This window comes from Mesocricetus auratus, unplaced genomic scaffold (genome assembly GCF_017639785.1).
Source record: "Mesocricetus auratus isolate SY011 unplaced genomic scaffold, BCM_Maur_2.0 Super-Scaffold_100004, whole genome shotgun sequence".
NCBI classification, from domain to species: Eukaryota; Metazoa; Chordata; class Mammalia; order Rodentia; family Cricetidae; genus Mesocricetus; species Mesocricetus auratus.
This window is the reverse complement of record NW_024429189.1, coordinates 31,077,472-31,102,780: the sequence shown is the minus strand read 5'-3', so window position 1 is coordinate 31,102,780 and position 25,309 is coordinate 31,077,472. Positions and strand designations below refer to the sequence as shown.

The 25,309-nt window shown below is 42.9% G+C and overlaps 1 protein-coding gene and 1 long non-coding RNA gene across 2 annotated transcripts in view; one reads left to right on the top strand and one right to left on the bottom strand.

Moving 5' to 3' along the window:
- Dpp4 (dipeptidyl peptidase 4) overlaps positions 1–25,309 on the top strand; it is a gene marked incomplete at its 5' end in the record, with an annotated part of 81,376 nt that overhangs the window by 40,220 nt on the left and 15,847 nt on the right. The window contains 12 exon segments of the mRNA NM_001310571.1: positions 753–913; positions 2,388–2,500; positions 9,664–9,799; positions 12,026–12,070; positions 13,796–13,903; positions 14,149–14,216; positions 15,141–15,194; positions 15,602–15,723; positions 17,241–17,288; positions 17,518–17,616; positions 20,106–20,175; positions 21,896–22,090. Coding sequence (NP_001297500.1) covers positions 753–913; positions 2,388–2,500; positions 9,664–9,799; positions 12,026–12,070; positions 13,796–13,903; positions 14,149–14,216; positions 15,141–15,194; positions 15,602–15,723; positions 17,241–17,288; positions 17,518–17,616; positions 20,106–20,175; positions 21,896–22,090 — 1,219 coding nt within the window.
- On the bottom strand, positions 2,495–20,300 carry LOC121140365. The gene is made up of 3 exons (XR_005877156.1): positions 20,220–20,300; positions 14,440–14,765; positions 2,495–2,671 (listed from the first exon to the last, which is right to left on the bottom strand). It is a non-coding gene; the product is annotated as an uncharacterized LOC121140365 (long non-coding RNA).

The following is a 25,309-nucleotide window of genomic DNA, read 5'->3' as shown; positions in this document are numbered from 1 at the left end:
CATTAATAGCCTGAGGCCAAATGTCCCATGGATAGGTCTCATAGTAATCACAGGGGGGAATTGCATTTGTCAGAGACTGAAGTGAGTCCAACAATCTACTTGAAAGCTGTACCTTGCCTTCAGTTGCCTCTGTCTTTTATCCTCTTCTCTATATATCACGGGAGGGTGCTAATGCAGGGAGTTGCTAGGCTGGGCAAAAGAGTTGTTTCTCTGTAGGGGTCTGTGGAGCTCTCTCCATTCTAAATCTATCCTTTCCCACACCTTATTTGTGCCAGAGTAGTAAACTCTGGGCACCGTATTGGTTTGATAGCCTAGAGCTCCGTACCACCCACCAGTACCTCGTGGACTCAGTAGAAACTCAGCCCAGTCAGGGAGAGCATGCTGGCGTGTTGACTGTTTGAAAATTAGAATGGAAAATCAGCCTCCTGTGTGAAATTTACTTTTAGTATGTTTTGAGGCATAAATTTAGAGGATTATAAGATAAAGAAAAAATATAGAGCTCATATCCAATATTGCATACTAAAATATTCTAAAATGGTCCAATGGGTGACTTATTTTTACAACCTAGATATATCCTTGGAGGTCTTATTTTTATTCATTTGTATTACTTTGATTTTGGAATCCCAGCAAATGTGAAATGGTTCATTAGTTGAACTCTACTATAATTACTAAAGCTAATGAGAATAATATTTTGAATGCCAAAGCCAATTTATCAGCTTTCTTGTAACAGAACAATTTATGTCTTTTTTCAGAGGAAGTCTTCGGTGCCTACTCTGCACTGTGGTGGTCTCCAAACAGCACTTTTTTAGCATATGCCCAGTTTAACGACACAGGGGTCCCACACATTGAATATTCCTTCTACTCTGATGAGTCACTGCAGTACCCTAGGACAGTGTGGATCCCATATCCAAAGGTCTGCGCCCCTTTCGGGTCCTGTTTCTGAGATTTGATGGGAGGAGAATGGTTGCATTTAATCCCTTCCTGCTAATGAAAATATTGTCAGTCTCTCTTCAACAGCTTGCTGTGATTTCTCTTGCTGAAGTCAACAGCATCTGGCAATTTTAAAGTATTTTTATTATCCCAGGAAAGAGTGTGATTTAAGGTTTTGTAATTTCTCCAAAAACTTTAAGAAATGACAAGCAGAAAAAGATGGTGAAAATGCTTTTGAAAGAGGTAGGGGAGGGGTAGGAAATGCTTGAATGAAGGAAAAGAGAGGCTGTAATTGAATCAGAAGCTCATCTCATTTGTAGAAGTTGGAATGAGCCCGAATCGAAGTTGAAAAGCCTGGTTATATATCAGATTGCATTACTAACTAGCAGGGTTCAGTACAGGATGAGTTTCAGGGGCTCTGTTACAGGTTTGGCACTAAAGTGAGTTTTGCACGTCCTGCATTTGTGATAGTCGTGTAGCATCCTGGGTTACAAGATTGTTCCCCGCTAACCACGATGTGTGCATTAAAATCAAGGAGCTTTGTCAAGCAGTGTAAGCCGGGAGAGGGCTTCAGAAGGGAGCCAGGAATTCTTCAGCACCATAATCAAAACGGCCACAGCGTCGTCTACAGGAAAAGCTAACAACGTATTTTTGCCGCAAATGATTCGGGAAAAAAAAAAAAGGAATTTTTATTTTTACCAACTCACTTAATTTGCCTTATGAAGATCTGCCATTTTAGGAAGGGAGAGGAAGTTAAAAGGAAAAAGGATCCCAAACTAAATATGGAGACGTGTTTTCAGAGAATGTTATTTTTTGATGAGCGAAACTGGGGGAAAAAAGCTCCATAAAACATTCTCTAAAATATCATATTATTTCTAACTAATCTGTCAATAAAGATCCTTGTGTACGTTTTTAAAGGTTTTACAGGCTTCTGTCATAATATTGACTGTTGTGCTCTAACACATTAACCTGGACTTGGAGCGAAGTTGACGCCTGCTTAATTAGCACAATTGGCTCTGGGCTCAGCCTAATTTTCCTGATGGACTGAGCCTTTGATGGTATACAAGTGATATTCACAGTTAAGCCACCAAAACTTTTGTCCTATAGAATCAGGATATATTGGCAAATGATGCAATTGATTTTTAAGACATTTGTCCTCGCCTGGCACAAAGCACACAGATTATGAATAAACATGTATGATATTTAATCATGAGTGTTTAGACCGTCACGTTTTATAAACATACACATGTACACATGCATGTACACATGAATATATATTTTCACCTGAACACATAAAGGGTTTTCTTTATGTTCATTTTATTTCTATTAAATTGTTTGACAGGGTCCAATTGCTATAACTCTAAAGCTATAATTCAGACATTTAATGCGGTTTAAATTTATGTAATGATGAAGCTTTAAAAAATCATTATCGATTCTGTGACTTTTTTTTCTTCTAGGCAGGAGCTGTGAATCCAACTGTAAAGTTCTTTATTGTAAATACAGACTCTCTCAACTCAACTACTGGTGTTGCTCCCGTCCAAGTCACTGCTCCTGAGTCCGTGTTAACAGGGTAAGACATTTCACCTGAATCCTTGGGTGTAGAGAGTTTCCCACCTGCTAGGTAGAGCATTTCAGACACATATGGCAGCATCAGTCATAGCATCATCTTGCATCATTGATTCATTCTTTTATCCAACAACTTCCTGTTGAAATTCTTCATGTCTTCAGGCTAGGCCCAGTTCTAATAATGGTCACACACAAAGAATAGGGCAGGTGTCATTGGAGGAGGCAGACAATACCAGATGGACAAACAGATATCAGTCTAAAATGCCAGATAGTGATAAACATTGTGAAGAAAGCCAAGGTGGACAAAGGGTGATGGAGCCTGGTGAGCTCCGTGGAGTATCCTGTGGGACTACTACTGGCAGAGGAGATCCAAAGCCCTTCATAATGGATGTGATGGAATATTAGAGGCACCGCAAGGAGGAATGGGACCCAGTGAGAGGAGAGCAGAGAGTGGTGTAAGATAAAGACCACAAGGGGTCTCTGGGCATGGCAATATGCTGTCTATGAACAGGTTGGTGGTGCCCCTGTGACCTGTCAGTTCTGTAACCAACACATGACTATAGAGAAGCTCATGGGTGCCTCTCAATGGTAATTTAAAAACGTTTAAACAGGACTGAACACCCTCATTCAGACCTAAAGAAATTCAGAGAAACTGTGGGTCACTTTTGGGAATCCCTATAGTTGATTATCCCTCAAGGTGTCACTTACTTAAATCATGTTTGCAATCCTACCAGCAAGTACTATAAGCCCTGAGTAATTTTTCCTATAAGAGCCAGAGTGGGTATAATTTATTATATAGCCCTTTATTTAAGGCCATTATTTATGCTGACGTGGTTTAAGTAGCAACTATCACACACTGAGTATTCCTTGTGTGCTCGACACGGGTGTTAACACATGTTCTATCTTACTCCTTAAGTTGTCTTAAGCAACTCTCTTCCCAGCAGCTATTGTGACATGCCTTTTGTACAGATAAGAGCATGAGGTCCAGAGGTTAAACAATAGACCTTAACCTTTGGAGGGTCGATTCAGTCTGTCTTTCTGGATAGGAAAGGAAACCTATGAGGAACTTTCTCTGTGAATACAGCTGGTGCCCTCAGGGACCCAGAGATGTTATCAGAACGATGGGGAAGCACCTTGTTCTTTTGGGTTGACACTATCAAGTTGGCTGCAGGTTGTACTCTGTGCTTAGGGAATTTCCTAGTATTAACATGTTTATCCAGGCAAGAAATCTTATCAGTAAAAATTTTTAATCCAGTAATTTTTCCCATAAGTTTTTTTCCCAAGGTATAAAACTATGCCCAAATGTTCTAAAATCTGTCACTAGGTTCAACTCATCAATCTCTTAAGTCAACACTAATTGAAAATCACAATCTGCAATCCTAAGAATGTAAAAGGGGGGCCTAGGTCCTTCTAGCAATTCTAATCAGAGAGGATAGAACACACTTTTGTACAAATAACTTGGAGAGTGAAGTGGCAGAGGTTTGAGCAACAGGTTGGGCGTATTTCAAGTTGGTGAGGTGGGTTCTCCATGACCAGAGGGATCAAAGAAAGCTTCCTGCAGAGTGTGCGCTAAAGGAATGGACTGCAGCAGGGCAGAGGTGGGAAAGACACCGAGGTGGAAACCAGAAGGCATGGCAGTGCATGCGGCTGTCCAGGAATAGACAAGACGTGCCTGCTGCAGTCTGTAACTAATACCTGTCTGTGGAGAGCTGCAGATCAGAACACAGTTCCATTCAGAACCAACTGTAGACCTCAAAAGTGGTTTATGAACTTCTATAAAGGAACTGAGAGCCTTTGTGTAGATGAGATATTGTGATACACTTCTAAAGGGACCCATGGAAGATCGCTGCTTGTGTTGGATAAGCCTGTCTTGCCCCCCACTCCTTCCTCTAGGTCCCTGAAAAAGTAGAGAGGACCTGGGGAGGTCCACAGAACGGTTAGAACTCCACTGAGAGTGAGCTGTGAGTCACAGAGAGGAAAACAGAGAGGAAACACATTTGCTTAAGTCACACAGCAAGTTAGCATGGGAAAAGGGAGTTGGAACAGAGGCCTTTATTTACTGAATGAAAATGAGGACGTGGCCACTTTGATGTGTGGTTGAGGAGAAGAATTTTATTGTAGATACGAGGGAGAGAAAACAGCCAGAGGCATCTAGAGGGGTCCAGAGAGGGGAGAGAAAGAAGCAGTTGAGCTTGGCCAGCAGACTCAGTTGAGGGGGAAGAGAGGAAGAGAAGAGAGAGAGAAGAGAGGAGAGCACGGGTGAACCTAGAGAGGAACTGTGGACCAAGAGGCCAAGAGCAGAGGTCCAAGAGAGCACATGGCCAAAATGGCAGGTCTGTATGGGAAGAGAAGCTGGGGAAAGGGCTGGGGAGGTTTAGGGTAGGGGGCAGATTGAAGTGCCTGGAGCAGCCACAGGTACTGAGTGAGACTTTTCCCAGGTTTCTTTGGGATCTGACACTTTCTAGAACAAAATGATTTGAACAATTAGATTTAAATGTCTTGAGAACTTTCCAAGGGCTGGGCTAGTGATCTTGCTTATTCCCCCACAGCACGCTACAGTATTATATCCTCAGTCATTTTACAGACGACAAAAATGAGTGTTCCCTGCTAAGAAAAATGGCCGGGGCTGTTGTGTGTGGAACATACCTACTTACTACCACGGGATTGTCTTAGGAAATGCCACAGGCAAGTGTCGCATGGAGAATCTAAAATCTAGCTGTGGTCTCTGTTGGTACTGGTAAGATCGTAGCTCTTCTAAAATGAGACTCCAAGTTCACCTGGGGAAAACGTTCTCTCACTTGATGAGATAGCACTTCCTGGTCTCAGTGCAAGACCCCTCAGGACCAAGGCAATCCTGAGAAGTCACACTTAGTGAGCACTGCACTCTTTGGGGCCATGAGTACACTAGCAGGCAAGATCAGCATCATTCCTCCTCCTCTGCCAGGTCTCCTTACCTGTCTTCTGTTGCTACACACCTCTGCTCATGAGCCTCCAGCAAGTGCAAGTCCTATTAGTGGATGAGGCTGGTCTGTACACCCACCAGGAGTTAGAGCATGAGACAGGATGAGCCTCTCTACCCCCTCATAGATTAAGGCTTGAAGCTGATGAGGCTGGAGGTGCTGGTGGGCATTGACTACACATACTGGGAATCTGGGAGCTCAACAGATTTGAGAGGAAATAGGATACGATACAGATACTGTGAAACTCCTAACTTTTCTTTTATAGTGGCGTTTCCAGGGCCTAAGGAAGCGAGACAAGGTGTGTGGGTTAAGGGCCAGTTTGACAACAGTAACCGGGGCTTAGTAGGGTGACTGGGACACAGTGTCAGATACTGTGTGTGGAGTAAATGAAAAGATGAGGAGCTGGATGGCTGAATGGGTGGCTTGGTGGATGAATGCATGGATGAATAAGAGAGATGGGCTTTCCAGGTGATAGCGTTGTGTGTGGCACAGGAGAGAATTCACACAGCCAGCTCCAAGGACAGCTTTCAAAATCATCCCACGTACCAAGCCCCTCTTTTCTCCCTCAACTAGCCATCTACAAATTCTGTAGGCTTAAAAAAAGCCTACGGGACTGGAGAGGGTGTGCCAAGTGAGGTGACCCCTCCCAATATCTGCTGAATGGCCTCAGGGACCCATCACACCCAGCTTATGACTTACTCTGCCCTCATTCTCCCTGGTCCTAAGGGACACAGTAGATAAAGACTCTCTGTGTCTGTCTCTGTCTCTCTCTGCCTCTCTGTCTCTCTGTCTCTCTGTCTGTCTGTCTGTCTGTCTGTCTCTCTCTCTCTCAAAACACTGCATGTGGTCTGCACACTAGGCTCATCAAAACCTGAGGTTGCCAGGCAAAAGGTAAACCGGACTGGTGTTACATCTCGCCCTCCCCCAACCAGCAAGCTAGTGACACCTGTAAGAAAGTGGACAATCAGGGCTTGTGTTCTACACAACTCTGTTTCCTGAGAGACTCTGCTGCACCTCGCCCCACCCATCCCTCTTCTCAGCAATCTGTCAGTGGACCCAGGAGAATTGGCATTCCAATCAGAGCAAAGGGTGGCATGGAGCCCACGGCCGGCACGGGCAGTACGCCTGCTTCCTCTGGTGACTCACTGAATTAATCACTCTGCAGTCTGCAGTTGCTCTGGGTAGCATTTCCCCCTCCATTATCCCTCCCAGTTAGCAAAGCATAACTTATCTCAAGTATCATTAATGTACAAATGAGACGTCTACACAAGTTAGAGGCAGAGATGTCACCTAGAAGCCTATAATGAAGTGCCCCCTCTTTGCCAGGACATGAAATCACTTTACAAGAGCTGCCACAGCAGAGTATTCAAAGGTAGGTGCTGTGAGTGTAGCCAGCTGACTTCCTTCATAAAAATTGAGCTTGTACATAACTCTCAAGGAATAGATTTCATAGAGAAAGGAATTGCACACTCGAGGAATCCCATGCATGAAACAGACTAGTAGAACCTCCCAGTGGGACAGGCAGACTGTTTACAGGAGGGGCAAGTATGATTGGGGAAATCCGGAAGCTCTCTGCTTGATATGAATGGTGGCTCCAAAACCCTGTGACTGGGTGACTCTGACAAAGCTATGTAACATCTCTGTGCTTGTATTTGCCCCCTTAGTAGGCAGGAACCACAATGCTACCTGCCTCACAGAGTGACCATGAGTGTTAAGGAAAGTATTCAGGTAGCTCCTGGCACAGAGTCAAGTTAATGTGGGTTAATTGCAGAAATTACTTCATTGCTTCAACATTAAAATCAACCAAATTCCCTTTATGACTGACTAATGCATCGCTAAAACTGAATCTGTTGTTGGGTCACTCTGCCTCATCTAGGACAAGCAGCTCAGGCTCACAAGCTCGGCAGTAGGTGTGGGGTCCCCCAGCATTTCCATCTCACTACAAGAGGGGAAATCTGTTCAGTGTGTGCCCTTGTCCTCAGTCAGCATCTTATCCTACGAAAGTTAGTTGGTAACCTGCTGCTGGCATCTATACACACATACATATAATTACAGTGGGGACTTAAACTTTGAGTCAAGGGTTCAGTTACGCCATCCATCCGTTTGCATCCTTTTCATGATTCTGAAGTCTCACCCTGGCATGATATTGGCTCAAGGCTCCAATTAGAGGGAAGTATGTTTATAAAACAGACTGTCTACTACCTTGGTAAAAGGCCTCCACTGAGCCCTCTCAGAGTGCAGAGTACACTCTGGGTCACTGACCGTGACTGAGTATCAGATCCAAGTCCATTAACCTTTATCTAGAAATGGACAGGGAAGGTGGCCAATGCACACGGGATTCCTGGCTACTCTCCCACATTCCATTACTCAGTGTTTTCAAACGGCAAGAAGTCGCTTCACAGTGTGGACTTTCAAACCCAAAGTATAACGCGTGGTTTTCGTAGATAAAGCTACCTACCATGGGTGACGAGGGACCAAAAGAGTTCTCTTGCCCTCGTCTGCCTCTCTGCCACCAGAACACTTTTAACAAGAGGAAGAGTATTCCCGGGTGCCAGCATGTGGATGTGACTAAAGAGGCTTTTTCTCCCTAAGGCATGGGCTCACATCTCTTCAAATCCTCCTTAGGGCTCCCTTTGTGTTTTCTTCTGATTTTGGTTTTCTGAGACATGGTCTTACCTCGTGGCTTAGGCTGCCTCTGAACTTTCTCAACAAATGGCCTTCTTCATCCTCCAAAGAGTTTGTTGTTGTTGTTATTGTTGTTGTGTTTGATTGTTTAATCTAAGTGGGCAAGAATGACCGGGATAGAACCAGGGAGGACTAGCAGGAAAGGACCCCTGGTTCCACTCCATCCCAGCTGACACTCATCATCATGTCCACAGCTATGGATGGTGTTTACACTTCGGTCCCAAGAAGAATTCATGACATTGAAACTGAAACTTTGTCCTGGGACACAACCATTGCTGTTAGTGTCAGTCTTGTCTCTGGCTGCTTCCATACTGTGGCTGTGTGACAGCAACATGTAGACCACGAAGACTACTGTCTGGGCCCCAACTAAATGTTTCTTAATCTTTGGTCTAGAATATTAGTTTTGAAAAACTTCATTTTCCGTGTCTTATTTTTGATTCTTTCCTGTTATTTGCAAGGATATTTTACTCATCCTGGGTAAGAGTTAACTCTTTTTCTGCTCATTTGACAACTCTGCATCGGGTGGGTGCCGAAGAGCTGGGTTAGATTAGGGATCCTGGCTCCTTCCTTCTCAGGAGGTGAGAAGCACCCTCAGACCCTGTGTTCTGACAAGCTCTTGGAGGCCTGTGGAACTGATTAGCAACAGCAGCTTTCCAGGCAAACACCATTGATGGTTGATGGCGGGGGTGGGGGGGAGTGAGAGCATGTTAAATTATCAGAAAATTCTAGCATCTCTGCCAGTGTCTCTGATCTCACTCTGTTACTCTCAGGCAACAAAGAGGAAATGGAAAAATCTCGCCTTTGACTCTCCGCTACCAGGGGCCCAGTCCTCAACAGTTCTAAACATATGGTTTCAGTCACATGTGTTGAGCCATTTTAGGCTGTGTCTGCTGTTTTCCTTGTTGGGTATACTTTATTAAGGAAAATGTTCATTTGCAACAAGGTCTGGAAAAACTCACATTGCTTTTTTCTTTCTTTTTTTTTTCTCCCAAGACAGGGGTCTCTATGTAGCCTTGGCTGTCTTGAAACTCACTGTAGAGCAGGTCCTGGCCTCCAGCCTGAGTACTGGGATTAAGGGTGTGCCCCACCACTGCTCAGCTCATAGTCTGTGTGTGTGTGTGTGTGTGTGTGTGTGTGTGTGTGTGTGTGTGTGTGTGTGTGTGTGTTGTACATGCTGGTACTTGCATGTATGTGGGCACATGCCTATAGAAACCTGAAGTTGGCTGGGGGCATCTTTCTTGATTGTTCTCTACTCTTATTTCTTGAGCAGGGTTTCTGACCAAACCCAGAACTTGCCAATTCTGGCCTGTCTATCTAGAAGCTTGACCTAGGGATCCCCTTTCCCTGCCTCTCTGCCTCCCTGCCGCTGGGATTACAAGTGACCGCCATAGTTGCCTGGGTTTTCCTTGGATTGTGGTGGTCAGAAATTCAAATATGCTTGCAGGGCGAGCCCTTTCTCTCCTGGGCCATCTCCCTAGCTGCACACTTTCTGAAAAGTCCCCCTCCCATTCTTTCTCGTCAGGGATCACTATTTGTGTGATGTGGCATGGGTTACAGAAGAAAGGATTTCTTTACAGTGGCTCAGGAGGATTCAGAACTACTCTGTGATGGCTATCTGTGACTACAACAAGACTAACCTGACATGGAACTGTCCCTTGGTAAGGTCTCACTGGTAAGGTAAGGTCTACTTTTCCAACAGCGTGTGACTGACATGTGATGTGAGGGTTCCATGTCCTCAGAGATAGTAAAGGTTAGAGGTCAGCAAATGTTTCAGTTTCTCTTCTCTCTGAGCCCATATCCAGCCCTGAGGCAGCTGGTTAGTCTTGTCCATCAGACACAATAATGGTGTGTTAGTTGTGGATATGACCACTTGGGAAGGGGAGGAAGGCGTGACTAGACACCCAGAAGATAGAACTTGATGTCCATGTTCAAAATCAGGAAGAGGACCAGAGCCTACAGGCAAAATTTGAATAGATAAAATACAGAGGATGGGAAATGGCTAGCTGAGCATGTGGGAAATAAGACGAACGCCAGAAGGGTACAGATCCATCAGTAGACTGTAACCATCTCTAAGCAGAAACCCGATTTAGAACTTAAATACCCCTCAGCCCAAGAGGATAGCAGTGCTGAGGAGAACTGAGTGCTGACCCAGCTGTCGTTCCCAGCCAGGACAACTTGAAGTCCTTCTGGCTGAGGATTTCAGCAAAACCCCCTTGGCAGCCAGCAGCCTCAGGAGAGGCAGGAGCTGAAGTCTTGCAGGCATATGCCATGACCGCTCTGTGCCTCCTTTTCCATTCTGGTCCTGAACCCTCTGTTACACACTCCTTGATGATCTCATCTTAGATGCACACAGGGCCGAGTCTCACCTGAGAACCTGAATGATGCTCCATATCTTGACCCACTCATTTGTTTATGCAAGAAACATTTCTTAAAATGTCCCACCTAATCGCTAAGTTATGGGATTTTTAAAAAAATTTAGTTAGGCAGCCTGCATTTCCCCAAAATGTTTTTTGTTCTGGTAGGGAGTGAGGTCTTGAAGATCTGCCGTAAGACTCTCGGTGCTTTGAACATTCACAATGTGGCAGGTACAGTGGAACCTCAGCGAGGGTAGAAATGCTTACGTCATTAAGTCGCAGGACATACGTGAACTCAAACTGCAACGCTGACGCTCTTCCCTTTCCACTGATTGACTCATCGCAATATCAGGGTGTTGGGCCAGAAGAGGGTTTAGGACAGATACAGAGGGTAATAGCAGATACTGTGTTGGAGTCAGGTGGAGCAAGACAAGGAAGTGTCTTGGGGAAGATGCAGAGTCAGCCAGCAAGGATAAGATATCCTGTGTGGACAGATAAGGGAGAAAGGTCCATCGAAGCTGAGGGTTGTGCAAGGACATCAGTGGTGAACAGCTTTGAGCACGGAGGGACTGGATGTATTTACCACTGAAGCTGAAGGTGGCAAACAGGATGGAAATGAGGCTAGAGATTTAGATTTGGGTGTAGAGTCCATGCTACGGTGTTTGGATTTATCCTGTAAGGGATGGAAAGCTGTTTCGGCATTCTATAAGGAAGAGTATAATGGGAACAGAGTGGTTTGTTGCCAAATAAGATGAGCTAGGGGCTAAGTAGGGAGGAGAATGGACCAGAAGGAATAAAAGATGACTAAACATCCAATTAGGAGGCTGTGGCAGTAGACCACTGGGAACATCCTAAAGACACAAATGATGGAAGTAACTGTAGGGAAGGACAGAAAAGCTGAGGACAGGGGCTAAGGGAGGTGCCCATGCGAAGAGGACAGAAAGAGTCAGCATCTAGACTGAGTAACTAGAAAGAGAGGGTCTACAAAAAGGCTGGAGGGCTAGAGGAAAGCCAGGGACATCCTCTAGGGCTGTGCATGTTGGATTTAAAATGCCAGCTGGAGATTCAGGGCAGCTCCAGGTCAGAGCTCCGGGCAACAGAGGTAAATGATCAAATGCAATTACATGAAAAAAAACCTAACATAAATAGAATTATAGGATGAGAGATTATTTTCAATTATTTTATCCTAAGTGTAATTTCATTTGTAGTGCATTTTGTGGGGCTCGGGATGTAGCTCAGTTGGCAGACTGCTGGATTAGCATGCCCAGAGGCCTTGGTTCAATTCCCAGCACTAAATACAACTGAGCAGAGTTGTGGACCCGTGCAATCCTAGCACTTGGGAAGCTGAGACAGGATCAGAAGTTCAAGGCTTTGGCTATATTGTTTGAGGCCAACCTGAGATACACAAGACACCATCTAAATAAATAAATAAATAAATAAATAAATAAATAAATAAATAAATAAATAAATAAAGGAGTGGATTTCGTCATCTTCTCTTTGAAACACTACCCTGTCCTTTTTCTCCCCCAGGCACAGCAGCATGTTGAAATGAGCACTACGGGATGGGTCGGAAGAGTAAGTGTTCTGAGTAATGGATTTTATGCTTCCCGGCTGCTGTTCAGAGCTGGTTAATGTGTAACTGTCCTATGCCAAGGCACTACATTGTCACTGATAGAGATGTGAGTTGGCCAACCCTACGGTGTGCACTGCATCCCTCTCTGGGGGAAGTCACTCCCCGTGTGTGTCCATGTTGGTAGGCACTCTGAGGAAGGGCTTTTTATCTGGAAGAGCAGGGTGACCCTCAGCAACTCACGACTCTGGTCAGTCCCACCACCCTACATGTACATGCACAGTCTCAGGATTGGGGAAGTACCAGGAGGGGGGATGGGGCTACTGGGAAGGGATTCTAGCCACCATGACACCTTGCATGAAAGATGAAAACTGAATGGCATCTAGCTTCTCTGACTACTTGCACTCATCCTTCTGTAAAAGGGAAACAAAGTGACACAAAAATCATAAACATTTCGCGCATCTCCGCGGTGAGAGAGGTGAGGCTTCAGTCCAGGAAGACGACCCCTTTCTGCTGGGCTGAGAGCTGCCACCACATTCGCGTGTCCTTTCTCTCCAGGCGCTGATTGGGCAGAGGGGAGAGGTTTGCCAACATGAAAAGTGGTTTCCTCCATGGCAAGAGACATGCTACACTTCCTCACGACTCTTTGAAAAAAATATGTTTTTTCCTCTCTGTATTTAACCAGACAGATGCCACTTTTCACACATTTCTACTAGGCACAACTCCATCCAGGGGAAACAGGGAAACGTATTAAAAAGATAAGGCTGTGAACATAGGTCTAGAGAGGGGAATGTGTTTGAGAGCTCTGCAATAGGAACACCAAGTGTACTGCACGCCTCAGCTTGCCTCATAAATGAATTCACTTTGAATCACTAAATAGAAGAGGCGAGCTCTTTCCTCCCTTCCCCAAATGGGAGCCGATGAGAGAGGAAACATCAAGGGCGAAGAGAACCAACAATTTTAAAAGACCATCCCCTACCTGCTCAAAGTGTAACTACGAACCAGAAATTAAAACGAAACATGGTCCTTCCAGGCTGGAAGAGACGCTCCTCTATTTAAACATCATTTTCCGAGAGCTATCTTTTATTGAACTCTTTTTTTTTAATGAAAATTTTGTTCTATATTTCCATGTAACCACTTTTTTTTCCTTTTTGTAAATTATTGATCATCTTCAGCAAAATGAAACGTCTTAGGATAAAAATAACTGTGTGAATGCTTCCACGGGAAATCTACGACAGATATGCCCAGTGTCATCTAGTCCAGAAGTGGTTAAAGACTGTGCCTGACTAAAACACAAAACAAACAAACAAAAATTAAACTGTAAAAGCAGGGATGAAAGTTTTCCCATACTACAAGGCACTTCCAACCTGAAGTTAGATAATAAGTTGCTTCCTAGAAAGTGTGCTTATGACATCAAAAGTGAATGCTAGCTCGCACACCCACATGGCTGGAAGTCTCCACTATCCTTCTCCCAAGAAATGTCCCAGAACAATGGAAACATTTCTGTGTATCCTGTATCCTCCTTGGGCATCTGTAGGCACATCCTCACACGTGCCCCCCCACAAAGTTAGCCTATGAGTTTGTTCTCTGCTGACTGTTTTCTAGTTAGGGAGACTTTTCCTTTTCAGACCCTCTAGTAAAACACAGGTATTGGAGAGGACTTCCGAAAACTGGAGTTGGTCTGAGATGAGATTGGCGCTGTGACATTTCTCTCCTCTGTCGTTGTCTAGTTTAGGCCTGCAGAGCCCCACTTCACCACTGATGGTAGCAGTTTCTACAAGATCATGAGCGACAAAGATGGCTACAGACACATCTGCCACTTCCCCAAAGATCAGAAAGTGAGTATGCTTATGCAGCAGACCCGAAGCTGACCTCCTTTCCTAACCAAAACAGAAGTCACTGGTGGCATTGAGCAACGTGTGCAAATAGACTAAATCTAATTCCTCAGTGGTACATGGGACGAAGGGAGAGGACACTGATGTCCCCAGAGCAACCTCACGGTTATTTGAATTCCTGATATAAATAACTCCACTTAACTTTGACAGGCGAGTCTAATAAATCTCACATTTGAAATCCCAATCAGAACTGTACATTTATTACAAAAGGAGCCTGGGAAGTCATTGGGATTGAAGCGCTGACCAGCGAGTATCTGTGAGTATACTCTAATGATCAGTAAGTAGGCTGTAAACCCGCACGTTATAATCACACCCTCTCTCACAGAAATGCAGGAAAATCTCCCACAAAGAGTAGTTGATTTGGAATGTGTTCAATCCGTTTTTTTTTCCCTTTTAACATACGGAAGCCTTAATGATTTTCACATATGCTCAGCAGACTTGATACCATGCCACCAAGCGGTTCTACCTCTTGGTCTTACCTGCTTTGGACTGGAGAGGCTGCAGTCTCTGTGGAACATCCTGGACTGCTTCAGGGGCCATTCTGGCCTTCTGTTAACTTCAGACTTGCATGGACTCTTTGAAAGGCTGAGAAAGGCAATTTTATCTGCTGGTGTTCGGCCTTGCTCTTTGGAACATGGAGAGCTTTGCTGTATGCGCCTACTAATAGCACACATGAGCTGTCAGCAAAAGGCATGTTACTTTCCATTGGGATCTTGGCTCTTCCTTTATTGGCCTCATCATAGGGGAATTCACCATTGCCCAGAGTAGTCTCTGAAGACTTCACAGAAGGGGCTCTCTGGGTCCCCTACATCCATGCAATGTGTGTCATAAGGCAGAAGACAGAAAACAGGATTGGTACTTGGGGTGGGGGGGTTGTCTATTTCAAGTTAGCTGCTCAGACATAGTTTCCATATAAAAGCCCTCTATTGAGGTTTTACTTACCACTTCAATCCAGGAAGAACTCCCTGGATTCCTACATTAAAAAATGTCCTGGGTAGAAATGATGGGGGGAGGTAGCTTCTGGGGTGGGATGGAGGAGCCTAGCAGCAGGTGTAGACAGAGGGCACGTACTCACGTGGTACAGCTGTGTGTGCCTGTGTGCCTGGGGTCGGTGATGGGGGATGTAGTTAACATTTTCATAAAACGTGCTTACTCTATATTGCCTTTGTTTTCTTCCCAGATACTACATTAGTAACGAACATAAAGGAAAGCCAGGAGGAAGAAATCTTTATAAGTAAGAGTGCTGTTGGGATGTTGACAGATTCTTCCTGCTCGTTCGCTTATTCTCTCTCTCTCTCTCTCTCTCTCTCTCTCTCTCTCTCTCTCTCTCTCTCTCTCTCTTCTATCTTTTCCTAATTAATATTACACTGGAATTCTGGAATTGTTATAATCCTTCTATTTCTGCACTTATCAGTCATATATAAACAAAACAATGAATTTTTTAGGTGTTTACTGCCATTTCCTAAAAATGGGGGACTGAGATTATTATGAACCAGTACATGTCTTTTTTGACAAAGGGAAAGAATCTGGAGTGTCGCTTTGGCAGTCTGATCCCAGTGAAACCAGAGCATGGCATCATTAAGCTTCTTCCTTTTGCATAGCCTGTGATGAAGCAATTAATCACCACTGTTGGTTTTACAGAATTCAACTTTCTGACCACACAAATGTCAAGTGCCTTAGCTGTGACCTGTATCCGGAAAGATGTCAGTATTATTCAGTGTCGTTTAGCAGAGAGGCAAAGTACTACCAGCTGAGATGTTCGGGTAAGTTTGCACTGGCTGTGAGGAAAAGCAGATGATTGGCCTATGGGAGCTCCCGTCCCCATCACCCTGAGGGAGTTAGTCCTCAGGGCTTCCTCCTAGGACCTACTTTTTCTTCTCTGCTCAGCTCTTTTGCCTTTGCAAACCTAGGAGCCCTCAAAGACACCTCAGTCCTTTTCTACCCAGTCATACCAGGTGATGTGAACACACTTCCTTTTCTTCCCTCTGAGTGTGTTCTTACCCACCCACATGCCATAGGTTTTAAATGATTATTTTATGCATTTTGCCCCTTACAGTAATAAGGAACTGTGAGTGGCGCCTGTCACCCAGAGCACTTACTGCTCTGTCCTCTGCTGAGATTGCTACTGTTAGTATTGATTACAAGTCAAGAAGCCTGGGTAGGGGAAGAAACAATGGCAGATTCGAGTCACACAGGGCATTCAAAGCATTCTAACAGAATTCCCCTGAGTCCTTCCTTCTAATGCTGTACAAGGCTGCTTCTCAAAATGAGAGAAAGAATCTAGATATTCTAGAAAGAAAGCCAATGGCAAAAGAGGGCTTCAAACTACTTATGTTTTTCTTCCCTGGTGTATTTTGTTTGTGATGATGCATTTCTTTAGTAGTCTTTACGATGGCTGCTTTTGCCATCATTTCTTGGGTATGTACTTTATGTTAGGGACTGTCCTAATAGCTTAATATTTACGATCTTATCTAAACCTTAATAAATCTTTTAAAAGTACACGTTATCCTCACTTTATATGAAGGGATATTGGCATGTAGACACACTGGCCTAACTCATCCAGCAGAGTCAGCCAGGATTCAAACCCAGGTCAGGCGGTACCTTCACTGTGCTTTTCCCCCCAGCAAATACAAAAATTGAATCTATCATCAAAATGCATCAAAATCAAATAGCTCACAAGAGAGCTTGCTATACATTACCTTCCACTCCACAACTACCACAGTTGGGATAAATACTCAAGATACAGGCTTGTGAGAAAAACACTTTTGCATGCCAGAAAGAAGCTGCCTATCCAAGTCAGTCGCTGCAGGTGTGCAGCCTGGCTCCCCGACCCTCCTGAATGGGGCCCATGACGGGGTGACAGGCGACTCCTCTGGGGGAAGCTGGCTGCAGAGCTCTGCCCACTCACCGTCCAAGGAGTTCAGGGCTTGAGAGGTGGTATGGTCAGTGTGGGGCGACAGAGAGAGAGAGTGGAGAAGGTTAATTTGTCATTTCAGCTGACTGATGAGAAAACTGGGCATGGGTAACCTGCCCAAGACGTCCAGTAGGACAGAGTTCCGTCTCCTCTCCTCTTTACTCAGACCTGTGTCTTTCCTTCTCTTGATTACAGTTATATTTAAGGAAAAAAGAGTGGGGATGAGGAGGAAACAGCTAAGCTTCTTATCTATTGCAACAGCTCTTTCATGTTCTGTCAGACAGTAACAGAGGGTATGTTTGAAAGCCCATGCATGCATGCTATACTCATCTAAAACATATTTTTTTTTACTGATTCCATTCACAGGCCCTGGTCTGCCCCTCTATACTCTGCATCGCAGCACCGATCATAAAGGTATTTTGCTATATTTCACCTTCCACTGGCTTGTAGGAAAGCACGTGTCAGTAGGACCAACCTGAGATTTTCCCTTGGCTTTAGTTCTCAACATTGACTTGAACACAAGCCTTCCAACCTGAAGTGTGCACAGCCCAGGTGCTACCCTGCACACTTGCTCACTATTGCAGCATGTGGTCTAAATTCTTTGCACTGTTATGAGTTATTGCTGTCTCATATATTTGTTTAGAGCTGCTAGTCCTGGAAGACAATTCTGCTTTGGATAAAATGCTGCAGGATATCCAAATGCCTTCAAAAGTATTGGACTTCATTGTTTTGAATGAAACAAGTAAGTTAAATTTCTTTTGGAATCATGTTTCTCATGGAAATAACAGTAAAATGTAAATAATGTGACAATTTTGTCTGAATCAAGTGCTTTTTGTTGTATAAACCTAATTTAAAGGGTTATTTTTTCCCCATGAAACACTATCACAAGAATTACCGCTTTTGCTTTTTTTGCATGTTTTAAAATAGGACTCTACAAAAAATTTGTTCTGTCAAGTGAGCCCTTGGAGAAAATGCAGTAGTGATGGGTCAGTTCATCCAGTCAGTGTGTCTCCTCTCCTAGTGAGCATTGATTATAAAGACAAAATGCCTAAGTGAAATCACACCTGGTACATTTTATCCTTTACCCATACAGTTTGAAAATACCAAAGATGACTATGATAAAATTTGAGGTCATTTCTAAAGTGCTTAAACTTCAGGGTTTTTGTTGTTGTTGTTGTTGTTGCGGGGGATGTTGGGTAATTGTTTCTGTTCTCTTTCTGTTTCCTAGTTAGCTCAGGACTGGATGGGGTGTGAGTATGGATTACACTCAAGGGACCATTGTTGAAGCAAGCAAGCAAGCAAGCAAACAAACAAACAATAGGTTTATTTGAGTTCGAAATGCTTGTTTCTATTCAGTTTCTTTTCCCACTAAGAGACAATAACTTATGGGAAAGGAAAAAAATAAATCACAATTGATAGAGTTTCATTTTTTAAATCTGACATAATGGGAAATAGGGAACTGAAGGGATGGCTCCGCGGTTGGGAGCAGGCACCACTTCTGCAGGGCACCTGAGTTCAGTTCCCAGCACCCACATCCAGTGCTGTGCAAGCCACAAGTGACACTCGGACTCCAGGAACTCCAACATCCTCTTCTGGATTCCCAGGGCACCAACCCTTACTTGCACACACCCACACTCGAAGACACATAACTTAAGCGAATAAAAATAAAATATTTTTAAAGAGGAGATGAAAAATATTGTTCAACTCCTGTCATCTGCAAACAGTAGGACAGGCCCTGGAAAGGAGAGCCTCCTCTGCAGAATAACTTAGCATGCTGCTCAAAGTGAATGCGCCTGTGAGTCACCAGGGCCCTTGCTAACAGGAGCCTTCTGACCCAGCAGGGGGCCACTGCTCCCTGTCCCAGAGACGTCTTGAATGTAAAGAGCTCTTTTTGACAGCCTGGTGCTGGGTTCTGCAATGAATATGGAGATGTGATTCTATTTCTGTGGGCAACACAGCGGGGAGTCCTTAGGGGTTTAGGGCCAGCAAGGACACATGGTTAGAGGGAAGTTTTCACAGGGATTGTCGGAGGGCACTGGCAGAACAGGGGAGGGAGGTCGATTTAGGCTCTAGTCATTTGCACTGCGGGAAAGAGAGACTGAGATGAGGCCTAAGAAAAGAGAACAGGGAGGTGAGCTCCTGAGACCAGAAAGAACTCCTCCTCGTAGAAAAACTGCAATTTACAAAAAGATGGAGCTAAAAAAAAAAAAAACCCACTCACCAACTAGTGCTGGCCGGACAAAATAGAGACTGAATAGTGATGGGTATGTGCATTGAAAATATCAGTCAGCTTGACTAATAGTCTGATATTTGATTAAAATTACAATAGAAAATTAAAAACTTTTCTTTTTACTAACGCATTGAATAAATAGCACAAACATAATTAGTAAAGTATAAATTGGAGATAAGCCTACCTATATAAATACTGGACTACTGAATCTTTCTTTTCTCCTTAACCAAAATCATTCTAAAATCAACTAAGAAACAAAAAGAAAATTAAATGTAAGAAACACTGCTAGAGATGAGAATTATTTTGAGCTTGTTGTTTAAATCTTCCTGAATATGTAGAATTCTATTAGGATTTATTAGACTCATTTATTTTGAGGGCAAAGAAAACGGGTTCATTATTTGGAGATACGTTCTCTCAAGCGCAGGTGTTTGGAAGAACCCAGGGAAGAGCATGCAGACTGTGAAAGCAGTTTGTTCCACAGAAGCCGTCTTCATTCTGGGAAAGACTGTGCTGAAAATGGGGCTCTGCTTTGCGGTCTGGGATGGCAATAGGAATTATAAAAACGCTATTAAATCAGAATTTTAAAAGGGAGTTATGGCCCACTACAGATTCTAAACAGCTTCAAGGAAATTCAAGAAGAGGAAAACATTTGGGAGGAAAATTTAGAACATAAACAAGCTAGATAAGTAGAGAAGATGCCAAAGAACAGAAGCACAGAAACAAAACATTAGGAATCCTAAACGCGCTTGCATTTTACAAGGCACTGATGTATTTCATGGCTGTATTAGAAATAACTTAATCATTTTACCACGAAAATAACTAGCACTGATGAACCAAACAGAGAGTTTATATCTTAAAAACACACACCTGAGCTGGTCCTTTCCCTTTTCTATCCAATTTTACAAATGGTTAAACTCTAGACACATTACCAAGAAAGAAGGAGTAAAATCTCACACCATTAATTATTTTTAACATGCTAATTAATCTTTCTGTTTGTTTAGGATTTTGGTATCAAATGATCTTGCCTCCCCATTTTGACAAATCCAAGAAATATCCTCTACTCTTAGAAGTGTAAGTATTCAGGTATTCAGTAATTTAGCCGCTAACTGCCGTACCTCTCGGTGGGTACAGATTGATGAAATATCCAGCCTTCCTGCATGTCTCTTCCTTCCTGCATCACCGAGCACTGTTTCCTCCTCTCATTTTGTGCTCACAAATCCCATCCTCTGCTTCCTCCTGACTTAATGGATAAGATAGACACTTCTCTCTGTCATAATCATGTGGTTTGCTTTCCTTCCCAGAAGTTTAAGGGAGTCTCACTGGCATCTCCAAATCCTCACCTCCGTCCTTCCTCTGGGACATCTTAGCAAGCTAGAGAAGGGCACTTTCAATCTACCAAATTTTCTGTCATTGACGGGGCCAAGGAATTTCATGTTATAAAAAATGTTTACTCATATCTGAATGCATGAATACGTTTAAATTTAGAATGCTTCATCATCTAGTTTAAAATTAAAATAATGTGATATTTTGTTGAAATGAAAATTCTTTTAACTTTCATCTCCATGAAGAGGCAAGAACACGTTGGTAGAGAGAGGCATGCCTGCAGGACTTGCCTGTTGTTTGTGGGGTTGAGGCAGCCAATGAGTAGGAGACAGATGAATTCGGAGGGAGTTATTATTAGAGAAGAACTGTATTTACCCAGGAGTCTTGTAGACTGTGCAGAGATACCATTGAAATACAACGCAATGAGCTATAGGTGTCATCTCTTGTACACCAAAGGAGTCGATACAGTCTAGAACTTGCCACACGGCTGCATGTGTGGCAAGTTCTAGATTGTAAAGATTGCAAATACAGGATGTTAAAACTCTTGTCGTACTGAATAGTACACCTATTTCAAGTTTATATTTCTTTATCCTTAAAGTCTTTAGTACTAGCATTCCTTCATGTTCTGGTCCTTTCTACCATGATTTAGTCTCCGTGTGAGCAATAGCATGCAAGATCCCTAGAGAAATGAAAGCATGTGAGTCCTTAAGAAAAACCCCAACCTAGTCTATACAACCCCTACATGTATAGACTAGGAGTATTTCTGAACCTACTCTATACAACCCCTACATGTATAGGTCAGGAGTGTTTCTGAACGGAGATGTAAAGCTACACAAATTGTCATTGTTTTTATAAGACAATTTCTCCTACCTCCACTATTGGATGAATTACTTCTATTTCTAAGATTAAACAGTACTTAAAATGTAGAATGTATTTGACAAAAATATTCAACTACAAATCTTTGGGATGAATTTAAAGGAAACATACAGCCATAATGTTGTCAAATTTAAAGGGCCCATTCTTTTCCTTCCTTCCTTCCTTCCTTCCTTCCTTCCTTCCTTCCTTCCTTTCTTTTTTCTTCTATAGTTTTAAATTTTAAATTAGAAACAATCTTGTTTTACATGCCAATTCCAGTTCCTTCTCCCTTTCCTCCTCCCTGGTCCCCAACAGACCCCCATCCCATCCCCTTTCTGGGTGAGGCTTTCCATGGGGGATCTTTAAAGCCTGCCATATAATTTGGAGCAGGGCCTAGGCCCTGCCTCAAATGTCTAGACTGAGAATTTCTCTATGTGGAATGGGTTCCCAAAGTCCATTTGTACACTAAGGATAAATATTTTTCCACTATAAAGGGCCCATTCTTGACAAACCAATGGTTACAATGATTTCCAGTCTCCCGATTAAGAAAGATGCAAGTATTCTTTATTTAACATGGGAAAACAATAGTCTTACAAGTCGGAACTTTTCACAGATATGCAGGTCCCTGTAGTCAAAAAGCAGATGCCGCCTTCAGACTCAATTGGGCCACTTACCTTGCAAGTACAGAAAACATCATAGTAGCTAGCTTTGATGGCAGAGGAAGTGGTTACCAAGGAGATAAGATCATGCATGCAATCAACAGAAGATTGGGAACATTGGAAGTTGAAGATCAAATTGAAGCAGTCAGGTAACTAACTAGAGATGAACTCAAGCAGCATTTACTGTTCTCTTTACTTATTTATTATTTGTTTATTTATAAGTTGCAAAATGTGAAGAATGTGAAGGTTTTTTTGGGGGGGAATGTGTGGTCCTTCTTTCTTGTAGGTTCTTGATACAGGTAATACATTTAGGTGAAAACGTGTTGATTTCTATGAAGTTTTAAGAAGGCATTTCCCAAGTTTCTTCTTATATTAAGAGGGCGCTGGCACACACACTACTGTCATCTCAGAGTGGAGACTGGTGATGGAACACACTGGTAAACTGAGGGATGAGTGTATCTTGTCAGTCAGACTTTCAGTAGCTGTGATAAAATGTCTGGCAAAAGGAACTTGAAGAAACAAGAGGGAGGATTCATTTGCAATTGTGGTTTGAGAGATTTCAATCCACTGTCCTTAGCTTGATTGGTTAGGGACCAACTACACCCTTTCTTCTGTATATTTTACTGACAATTCTCACCTTATAATTGTAGCCAGCAATTATCATGCCACACACTGAATGCTAGGCAGTCCTGAAATTTCCTCCCCCAAATAAACTAGTCTTTCATCATTAAACCCAGCCTCCCACAAAGTCTTAGGGCATGGACCAAAGGTAGACAAGTCCTTGACTACAGATAAACCTTTGGTGCAATTCTTAATCAAATCCCCTTTTCCCATTTGACTCCTAAAGAGCACTGTTTGCTGCCTGCATTCATACCCACATGCTGATTTTCCAAGTCCCCCACCACAATCTCTCATTAGCCTCTGCTAACCTCATTCTAGCTGACTCTTTCAAACCACTTTTATAAATTTCTCTTCCAAACTAGTTCCAAAGGTTTCTGTAGTATGAAATTTGATAGGTCACAGCAATGACCCTATCTACGTCTTGGTGCCAATATTCAATGCCAGTGAGATTTTTTTTCACTGCAATTATAAATACATGACTAAACAACTTAGAAGGAGGAATTGTTACTCTTAACCGTGATTTCAGAGATTTCTGCTTATAGTCCTTGGCTCTGTTGCTTCTGGGCACATGGTGAGGTAGAAAATCATGGCAGCAAAACTCATGGTGATCTACTTGCTTCATGGTACAGCAGAGAGCTTTCTCTTCTTGGTGTTTTTTTTTTATTTGTTTTTTGTTTTGTTTTCCTTCTGGGCCCTAGGTGATGGGAAGATCTTGTCTGCATTCAGTGTGAGTCTTCCTCTTTTGGTCATTTCCCCATAGGCACAAGCTCTGTACAATCAAATTGAAAATTAATTTAGTCATCACACTAGGTGAACATCTGACTAAATAGTTGAGCTCATCCCTTATAGTGAAAACTGATAGAGAAGTTGAGTGTGCATTCACTGTGGAGGAAGTCATAACTCTGAAGCCCCAAAAATAGCTCCTACAGCCTGGATATGGGTGACTTCTATTTTTGGAAAGTTGTAGGGTACAACTGTCACGAATTGAAATGATAAGGGCTTCATTAAGTATGAACACCATCTTACTCTTGCCTTCTTAAAAAGAAATATAAACTGACTCACTTTGGATTAAAAGAGAGGAGCATACCATGGTAGGCACATGACTTAAGCTGTGGAGCAGACCTGGGAGGTGGATATTCTTATCGTGTATTTCAAGGGAAGACACAGAGTGTAAAGTAGGCTTGGAATCCAGTCCATTCCAGCTTTTCTGCTCCACTACATCCAGCTGGTAAATTGGATATGTAACCTTTGGCTTCCCAGCCATTTGCATAGGTGTTTGGAGAAGTCTAACAACTGGGTGGTTTGAGACAGTGTTGTAAAATTACAGACTGAGAAATGCAGAATGATCCATGGATGATCAGTGTATTGGGAAAAATACCTTTAAGGAAAATTAGTCGAAGTAAAAAAAGATGTTAGTTCAGTATTTCCAAGTGAATGAAATTCCCTTATGCCAAAGTTAATTGCTGACCATTGTCTTTAATGTAAAAGAAATTTGAGATTAAAGAAAGGATGAATTAGAGGTTCCCCTGTTGTAAAAAGAATTTTTTATCTATCAAGACTGGTTATCTCTCTCCAAGAGGAGCTCATGGTTTCCATAACCTCATGGATCTGGGTTCTAAAAGTGCTAAAATTACTGAATTCAATATTTGCAAAACAAAACATTAAGACAATAATGACAGGCAGCATTACCTATACAATGGAACACTGTTACAGCAACTGAAAGGAGATAAATCCAGCAACACAAGTGAATCTCAAAATAATGCTGAATGGAAGAAGCCAGATACCAGTGTTCATATGAAGTTCAAAATCACATACAAACTCAAGGGGATTTTTATGGAATGCAGCAAAAAGAAACATTTCTGTTTATTGTCCCTTCTCAGACAGGAAAATGACCAGGAGCCTTGTGAGAGCATTCACTGGTCTTCTTTGTAAAGGTGTGTCACCCTGTGCAGTCATGACTCAGCCCCTGTCGATAGATCCTCTGCATGGAGAGGGACTGATTGACATGGAGGAGAGTTGAAAAGTGCTCTTAATTTGTTCTGGTACCACGACTTTGCAGCCTTGGACATGTATCACCAATTGAAAACAGAGTCAACTGTCCATCAATGCAAAGACCTCCACATGTCCCATAATACCACAAAATTGTACATCCTATTTGCTAACTTCCTAAAATAAAAAAAAAGACTTTTGGTTTAAGGATAAGATTAGGACAGAGGTGTATAAAACAAAAGTTAATGTTTTATAAACCTGTATTTTAACTCCTGACACAGTTTGGTGACAAAGATATTCCTTAATCCCTCAAAGAAAATATACTTTCTTTTAATGGTGCCTAGCTAGCAGATCAACACCCAGTACCGGATTTGATTTAGATGTTAGTATTTGAATTCTCAGGTAAGAGTCCAGAGGCTACTCTACGCCCCACTCAGCTGTTCTTTGTGCCCTTGTGTTTTTCTATTGTAGAGGGTAACCACTTTCAAACTGAAAAACATCTGGAGAGTTTTAAATTCAATTATGTAAAGAAAAGTGCATCTGGGCTGCAAATTTTTATATAAAGCTGTGAAAAAAACTGCCAGGATTTGTTTTCTGTGAATCATGCACACACACACACACACACACACACACACACACACACACACACACACACACACACACAGAGAGAGAGAGAGAGAGAATTTTATGGACTCAAATAAACTCAAATCTTGTTCTTGTAGTTCTCATGTTGGCATGGTAGACACTTATCTCAGGTG